This window comes from Sinocyclocheilus rhinocerous, unplaced genomic scaffold (genome assembly GCF_001515625.1).
Source record: "Sinocyclocheilus rhinocerous isolate Xijiao unplaced genomic scaffold, SAMN03320098_v1.1 scaffold202, whole genome shotgun sequence".
Classification (NCBI taxonomy): Eukaryota; Metazoa; Chordata; class Actinopteri; order Cypriniformes; family Cyprinidae; genus Sinocyclocheilus; species Sinocyclocheilus rhinocerous.
In genome coordinates, this window is record NW_015641016.1 from 341,710 (window position 1) to 350,547 (window position 8,838).

The 8,838-nt window shown below is 40.9% G+C and overlaps 1 protein-coding gene across 1 annotated transcript; it reads right to left on the bottom strand.

Annotated features, from left to right (window-relative positions):
* Positions 1-866: 866 nt before the first annotated feature.
* Positions 867-7,203, bottom strand: LOC107753738 (retinal homeobox protein Rx1-like). Its single transcript, XM_016569953.1, has 4 exons — positions 6,829-7,203; positions 5,398-5,775; positions 2,704-2,954; positions 867-2,202 (listed from the first exon to the last, which is right to left on the bottom strand). Exons 2-4 carry the CDS (start codon positions 5,690-5,692, stop codon positions 1,756-1,758), a joined length of 993 nt encoding a protein of 330 aa, XP_016425439.1. The 5' UTR covers positions 5,693-5,775; positions 6,829-7,203; the 3' UTR covers positions 867-1,755.
* Between the last annotated feature and the right edge of the window lie 1,635 nt (positions 7,204-8,838).

An 8,838-nucleotide genomic window follows, 5' to 3' on the forward strand; every position in this document is an offset into this window, starting at 1 on the left:
CATAGTGTCCCATCTGTCCAAGAGCATTGCTCACACATCATGAATACAGCTGAGCACCAGGCACTCTGAACATGTGCCTGAACAGCAGCGTCAGGAGGCAATTAGGGAACAGCGGACCCTGGGGCCAATGCCCCCTCCTGGGCCAGGCTGATTGACTGGAACCTCATCTTCCTAACGGGCTGGCTCGGCGCCACCGGTCAGGAGAAACAGAGGCAGGAGGGGCTGTGAAAAAGACAATTTTTCCTATAGTTCAACCAGAGACATAGATGTCCAAACAACAAGTTGACAGCAAATCTCTGAGAAACTAGATTTGTTTATTCTTAAGAATGTTTGTGGACATTCATTGCTCTGCTTGATTCAAAGATAATCGTGAAAATATCTAGGACACATTACAAACATAGGAACCACATTCATATTCTTGGACAAAAATAACATCATACACTCATATTAATTACCCATGATTGTCATATTGCTGTCTAACTTTGGCTTTCCAATTGTTCAAAACTGTGCAAGTCATCTAAACGTCATAGATTCAGTTTGTAAACTAATGTTTGGCCCAAAGGACCCCAGAACTGTGGAAACCAACATTAAACAAAAACCAACTGACTAATACAGTTTAATCAACTGTATATATTCATAACATCTACAAACTCTTCATCCTTGACATCCTTAAACAGCTAAAACATTATTAGTAAGCATAGTTTGTTCAAATGAATAATTCAAATCGTCCTGAAAGTTTAATACCTTTCCTGACAGGAGTCAATATCTAGCTGTCCAGAACTTCATTAGTCTATTATTAACTACACATGATTTATTGCTACAAAAATTCTGGCAACATGAACTGAGTGAGTTTCCTTTCGAAAATAAGCAGCAAGTCCCACTTGCGTGTTTGTGAGACATGACATTGGTCCTTTGAAGCCAGGTCTGTTTTGAAGGTTATGAAGTCATCATAAAATGAAACTTAAAGCACAATGATGGTGTATTATCTAAAAAAAACCTTCTGATTTTGATTGGTGTTTCATAGTGGGTCTCTGACAGTCTTTCCCTCTAAAGAAGCGGAAACAAAAAGATCAGACTTGGATCCACTGGCCCAAACAAAGGGGGAGTCACGATGGGGTGATGGCAGAGAGTTTCCCCTTCTGCTCTTCTGCACGTACAGGAGACTGGTCTGCCAATAAGCGTTTGCCTCTAATGAACACTGAGGCATACAAACTTCTCCCCCAAAACCAATAATTTCTGCCCCTTGTCCTTGCCATTGTGATCAAAACGAGGGGTTTTGATGAAATCAGCTGCCTGTGTAAGAGGTCTTTTCTAACCACTGACCATAATTATCTTCTGTTTAAACCCAAAACACCTGGACCAGTCCTTCAGGAGGAAGTGTGAATTTGCAGACAGAGGTCATGTGATGCAAAACACGCCCTCATATTCACATTTCAGTAACTCTGGTTTTAGAATCCCCTCCAAAACCAATTAAACCTGTTAGGACAGTGAAAGACATAAAACACGCCAATGTGTGCCTTACAAATACATATATGGAACATGCTAAACCATTTTTTTTTCTTCATCCAGACTTAGCGGTTGTTATATCCAGTTGCAAAAAAATAAATAAATGGCACACTTTTACGCCTACATTTTGCTGCCCCAACCTGAAGGTTTTCTGACCTGGAGAATAGACAAGAAACGTGGTTCTTGAGTAGCCTTAAGAACCAATTAGTAACCAAGAAATATGAAGGCCCGCAGTCAAAGAGAGATGTCTTAGCACATGGGTTGCCAGGTTTTGTCCATGGACTGGATGTGCTCCTTAGCTTTCATCCTCAAAGCGGCAATGCTTGAACTGCGCTGATCTACATCCTCCAGAGGGTATTTGTCGGTGAAGGGAGGAGGGCATTGGTATGGAGGTGGCGCCATGGGCTGCATGCTTTGGGCCATGGTTTGGGAGGGACTGAAGAAACCGTGACTGGCATAGCCCGCTTGCAGTCCTTGCGTAGGACCCATGAACCCTGGGATGCTGTGCACTGGAGTGGCACTAGATAGAGGGGAGGGCAGCCAAGGGTCAAGGGGCAGCGTGTTTTTCATGGGCCCCATGGTGGGGTGCATTGGCGGCCGGTTGAAGGAGAGCATGGGGGAGTCATGGAGCTTCATAGTGCTGGCGTCTATTTTCTCCTGTCGCCTCCATTTAGCTCTGCGATTCTGGAACCAAACCTGGGCAAACACATACACCTCAAATAATCAATCTGTTATGGCAATCCTATGCTTGTAAGATGGTGTTTCACAAAAAGCATCTGTGCAATAAGACACTATTTGTTTCCCGAACTTACTGGGAAACTACCAAATTTGGATTTGTCCAGATTTGTTTAGAAACCCTACTGAAAAGACCAGCTGAGGTTGGCATGAATGCTGGTTAGTGCTGCTTGGTCTTTTCGCTGAAGCTGCTTGAACAAGGTGGTCTTGCAAAATAAGCCAGTTCTTTTTTAAAGTGGTCAACTAATGTGGACATGCTGGTTAAGAAGTTTAAGCAAGCTGGTTTCAGCAAGTCTGTGGTTGAGCAACCAGGTGAGGAGAAACCAGAACTTCAGCATCTCACGGTAGGAGCCAGCATACCAGATCCAAAGCATAACGTACACTGTAGACTGGTTTTATCAACACGGTATGATCTCCTCTGAAAACTGATACTTTTAATTTCACAAAGAGATTGAAACACACCTGCACTCGAACTTCAGGGAGGTTGACTTTCATGGCCAGCTCCTCTCGGCTGTAAACGTCAGGGTAGTGAGACTTCTCGAAGGCTCGCTCAAGCTCATGGAGCTGGTAGGTAGTGAAGGTTGTGCGGTTGCGGCGGTGCTTTTTCTTGGGTTGCTCCCCGTTGGCTGAGTCCGGAGACTTGCTGTCACTCTCGATGGACTTCCGCAGGTCACTCAAGTCCCCGTCGCACTTGTTGGAGAATATGTCAGCGTCTAAAGCCACAGGTGACAAAAGAACAAAAGTTATGACTTGAGAGTCCACTTTAGACAGACTTTTACATGATGTTTCAACAGAATTGCATTATGAATATATTGCAAGATTGCAATCCCACTGGAACAACCTGGGATTAAGAGCCATATCCAAGGGCACAAAGTTATTTTGGGACTGAACAAGCAACGTTGCTATTACCAGTCCTGATTCTTGACCACTAACACCACACAACCTACTATTTTACACTGCAGTGAAATTAAATAGTGACAAGATGACTAATATGATCTCTGTTATTTACAGATGGTGACTACATGTAAATTCATTACTGATATGGTATTTCCAAAACTGAGATTCTAATCCCATAATACTCCTGGCCAAAAGCTCTTGTAATACACAGGCTTGGACTAGAGCAGTTTTATTTTCACTGATGGTAGGCATGGCTTTCACTGAGGGTTTCCCATCCCTTAATCCAAGCAGAAACAGATGTAGTCTGTTAATTCCCCTGATGGTTTCCCTGTAGACCAGACCATAATCTACCTAAGGACTTCATTTGATTCTACCCCATGTCCTCAACATAAGGTTATGTTTCTAGGAAAAGCTTTACCTTGGTGAACTGGAGAGACCTACTAGCAGTTGGCAAGCTAATTCAGTTAATGCCAGTAAAATACTGATCATCAGGGCAAGTGGTTTTGTGTACTGCACTCATAAGATGTAGCTGACATATTCTTCTAGTTGGTGCTGTCCAACTGTAAACGAGCTCAGAACACATGCTGACTAAACAAGTGAGCATTAACAATAGCTGCAAAGTTGTTATGTGCATGCAAGCCAAATAGCTGTTAATATTAAATTGGCGATAGTATCATGAAGCTAGCAAGCCACAGATACGGTGTCAAGATGGTATCTACAGACATTTTCAGTGCTGAAAATCTGCAACAACAAAAAAAAAAAAGATTTAAAAATGTAAAATGTGTTACACACTGATAATAGCACTACACTTTTATCTGTTAGCTTTTTTCATTAGTAATGAAATGCTGCAGGTTCTATTAGTAACTAACAGGTTCAATCCCAGATAAGATCAACCAATGAACTGGACTTGAAGTGAACCCTTATCATTACTGTGTCCTTAAGGACACTTATCTGCAGATTTAAGCTTCCTGGGGTGACTGTCCTTGCAATCAGCACATGGTAAGTTCACGCTTTGGGAAAAGTGTATGCTAATGAACACAGACTTTCTGACTACCTGAATACACTTATCCGTAGTGGAAATAAAATGCATAATCTCAATGTAGGTTAGCTAGAATGGAATACACTCCTTAAAACAGTGATTACATGAAAACAAAGTATGAAAACAACTCAGAAGTACAAGGATTAATTATCAGACAGGAACAAGCATTCTGGGTTAGCGGAGCTAGCATCATTAACAGGCAATAGACTGAACTCACACAATGGTAGGGGGTCAATCCTGGTTCAAGGATCAGCACACCGCCTGTCAGATTCAAGACAGCCCAATAAAAACGCTCAGACTTGCTGGCAACTCGCGTCAAATGAGGACAATCGATCTCAAAGGTTCAAACCGTTCAAAAGGATCTTGTCCCTTTTGAGTCACGATAACAGACAAGTCAACTCTGGGTCATGCGAGAGATTCTCTCATCACAGGACTAAGAAGCATGATGGATTATGAGCCCAATGGAAAAAAAAATTGGCGCAGAATGGTTGTGCAATCTTGTTTAAGATAGGAGAAGATTATAGGAATTCCACAAGGGGATGAGAACAAGGGATGAGCCCCATTGCCAAATTATTTTCAGGTTTGAAAGGACCTTTAAAGACTTGAAAATGTGATCGCTCTTTCATATTTAGGCTCGATTGAGCCTGGCATATTACCACTGACAAAAAACACACCATAAAAACAAGATCTCTTCATAATCGCAAGAGTTTCTCAAGTTTTAATACTCGACAAATGGATGTCCCAATTCTCTTCAACCAAAGTCTGAGATTTTTCCAAGACCAAATTATCTTAGCTATTATCTTAATGCCTGTCAAGCAATCTTCTAATTAGGAATTTTAGATGAAACATCTGAGGCAACTTTGAAGCGTACAACACTGTGAAAGAACAACTAAGCAAAACAATCTAGGAGCGTCCATCTTTCTTCAATCCATAGTGTTAATGGAAACTACGGATGGCATGTTAACAGAATGCATTTAGGTAACTGTGCCGTTGGTTTTGTAAGTTACGTAAAAGAAGCGTCAGACTTTCGTTTAGGTGACACTTGATGCTAATGCTCTGGCGAGCTGCCACTGTCACCTTAAAATCAACAGGAGGGCTCAGCATAAGAAGTCTCTGGGTTTTAGTTTTTAACAGTGTGTCTCAATGTACTAACCATCACAGGAGGCTAGTTAGGGAGTAATTGCAAGAAACACTTGATATTTGACCTATGAAGAACTTACCGTGAAATGCAGGTTGCTCCGATCCATCCCTGAGGGGTGGCAGGTGCCCGTAGGGTTGTACCCGCTGGTCCTGCTTCCCTGGATCTCCAAGACTTTCACCTCCAACTTTGTGTGTTACCGAATTGCCGCCAGGGTTGAGCAAAGGATCCTGGTCCTTGTTGAAGCCCAGGATGACATCTATGCTGTGGACAACGGCGCCCACTGCCGCGCCCCCCGCTTTGACCATCTCGTGGAAGCTACTGGGCGAAAGACAGCTGTCATCCACCATGTTCATGGTATCCAGTGACAAATGCATTCGAATGCTGGGATGAGGCCGTCCAACTAATGAAACCACTTGATCTTGATCTGATGGAGGAATCCAAAACGGACTGGTTTTACCTAGTTGAAGACATCAAAAACAGACTAAAATCAACAAGTGCACTAAATAATGCATTAGAAGCCAATTTCTTCATTAATATTTTTTTTATAAGTGGCTTAATAAGTTCTATTTTCTATGACTATTTATAGAATAAATAAGCTATTCTCCAGGTATTAATGGTTTGGCTAAGCAAGTTCAAATAAGCTCTTCTATTTTCTATTTTTTTCCAACTTTACTTTTACAGATAATGTAAAATTGTAAAAACTAAATAATAATAATAAATAAAACGTTTATAAATGTATACATAATTAATACATATCCAAGCATATAATAACATACAATGTAGTCTTTTTAATACAATAAATGGTTGACACACCCAAAAGTGTCTAAAATCAACCGGTGTGCAAAATAATGCATTTCAGATCGATTTCTTCATTAACATTACTTTATGAGTGTCTTAATGAGGTCTCATGTCTATAAATATTCATAGTTTAATTGGCTAAACAAGTTCAAATAAACTCTGCTCTCATTTTGTTCTACTTTACTTTTTAGAGATAATGTAAAAAAGTTCACAGACTATTTGTAATGAATAAATATCACACCACATAACAACACACAATATAATATCTGCATTCACAGAAAAGCAGATGATCTAGGCATATGACAAAGACATCTATATGAACATTAACATAACATTCATATTTGTAATTACTGGTAATCTGACAACAGCAAGATTAACATTTTTCTTCTATAAATTCAAATACATAACCAGATTCAAATAATATCTAAACCTCCAAAATTTAGCTTATATAAAAATTTTAAATATTAAAATAAATATAAATATTTATTATCAATAATTATTTATTAAATGTATATACATTTATTACAGCTACATGAACGTATATAATAGTATATTTTAATATAGCAATTATATATTTTAATATATGTGTATCATGTATATTATCAAAACCCAAGAATGTCAAATATTTCAAATAAAAATGTCTAAAAATTCCTTTTTTTCTGTGGATGTGTTTTTGAAGAAAGTTTCCCCAGGACAGAGTGATGGGACGTACCTCTGACACGAGATGCTCCGTGCGCTTTCTGTCTCCAGACTGACCCCGCATCCACCTGTTTCTCCCTGCAGCGGGTCACATGCGGGTGGTGAGCACGCCTCCGTCTGCTACTGTACACCCCGACCGACCGCGACTGCTCTCACTTTAAACATGAAAACATACACGAATGCACAAAAGTTCTGCAGTGGATTCCGCTGGACAGAGAGCTGGTGTGTGTGTGTCTCTTCAGAAGGGAAATAATAGCAAGGGATTACAGGAGCTCATTAATTGGGACTCTTCCCCCTTAAGAATGATTGACAGACGGTTTCTGCTCAAGTAATTGCTCTAAATGGAGATTGAATTCACCCCACAGGAGGAGGGCGACACTAATGAAGCTGTTTCTCCGTCCTCTTACAAATTTCAATTGTTTTAGAGACAAAAGGATGAACTGAAAGTTTTCACTGATGCCGGTACTATTAAAACTAAAAGACCTTTCACCAGAAAGCTGTTACTGACATAAATATGTAAAATCTATCCATCTATACATCCTCAAATCCTCCTACTTAGCAGAATCTGTTTTCCCATATATTTGGAGTCAATGTGTTCAATCAAACTCTAAAGCATTTTAGTGCCATTTGGTTTTACTTGGTGGAAGCTAGTCAAACATGGACATGCTGAGAACATTCCACTTGTCCAACCTTGACTAACTTCTCCAAAGCAACACCAAATTGCATTAAAATACTCTAGAGTTTGATTGGGCTAATATGCAAATATGTCAGAATTAAATTTTGTACAGTAAACAATTGCGGTTGGGAATGTCAAATCTTGGTCCAACCTGCTGGGAGCCACCGACTAGACTGTTGATCAAACCATTTGGGAATCAACAACTAGACTATTGGTCCAACCAGCTGGGAACCACCGAATAGACCATTGGTCCAACCAGTTGGGAACCACTGACTAGACTACTGGTCCAACCAGCTGGGAGCCACTGACTAGACTGTTAGTCCAACCAGTTGGGAACCACCAACTAGACTATTGGTCTAACCAGTTGGGAACCACCGAAAAGACCATTGGTCCAACCAGTTGGGAACCAACGACTAGACTCTTGGTCCAACCAGCTGCGAACCACTAGCTAGACTAGTAGTCCAACCAGTTGAGAACCACTGACTACACTATTGGTCCTACAAGTTGGGAACCAAAACTAGACTATTGGTCCAACCAGTTGGGAACCACGTCTAGACTATTGGTCTTGTTCATAGAGTCATCTTGGGAGAAAGGTCACTTCTTGTCAACAATTCGAGTTCTCGGTTTGATTTTTGATGGGATTGGACGAGAGACAGTACAATTTATTCGATCACGCTGATGTATTTCCTGAAGCTCCGCGCTTGTTTCCTCATTACACTAATTGAGTACAAATTGGCTCAGAAGGTGCAGCGCAGCTATCAAGAGGATTAGGTTTATCAGATGACAACGTAAAGCCCTCTGATCCTATTAGACGCAAAGCAGCTAACGCAGAGGAGCTGTGTCAGCTCACCGGGGGGAAGCAAGGAGAAAGACAAGAGGCAGAAAGTTGGCTATTGTACACAATGTTTTGTAAATGGAAAGCATTTTATGCAATTCAGCTTATCACCATGACAACTAGCTCTGCTCTTTATGTAGGGTGACCATACGTGCCATTTTCCCAGGACGCGTCCTGGCCAGGATTTCTATATTGCCTAAAATATCTAGGTTTTGGCTTTGTTTGCGTGTGCAGACCGATTGGTGTATGACACCAAAATACCATACAGACGGTTCCTTATGCTTTCAAAATGCTCTCGAGGTATTTTGATGTCATACACCGATCGGTCTGCACACGCAAACAAAGCCAAAACCTAGATATTTTAGGCAATATAGAAATCCTGGCCAGGACGCGTCCTGGGAAAATGGCACGTATGGTCACCCTATCTTTATGTGCATGATCATCAGTAAAATGGGCTTGGTGAATCCTAAATTTCAACAAAATTAATGCCTGTTCACACCAAAGCCAATAAC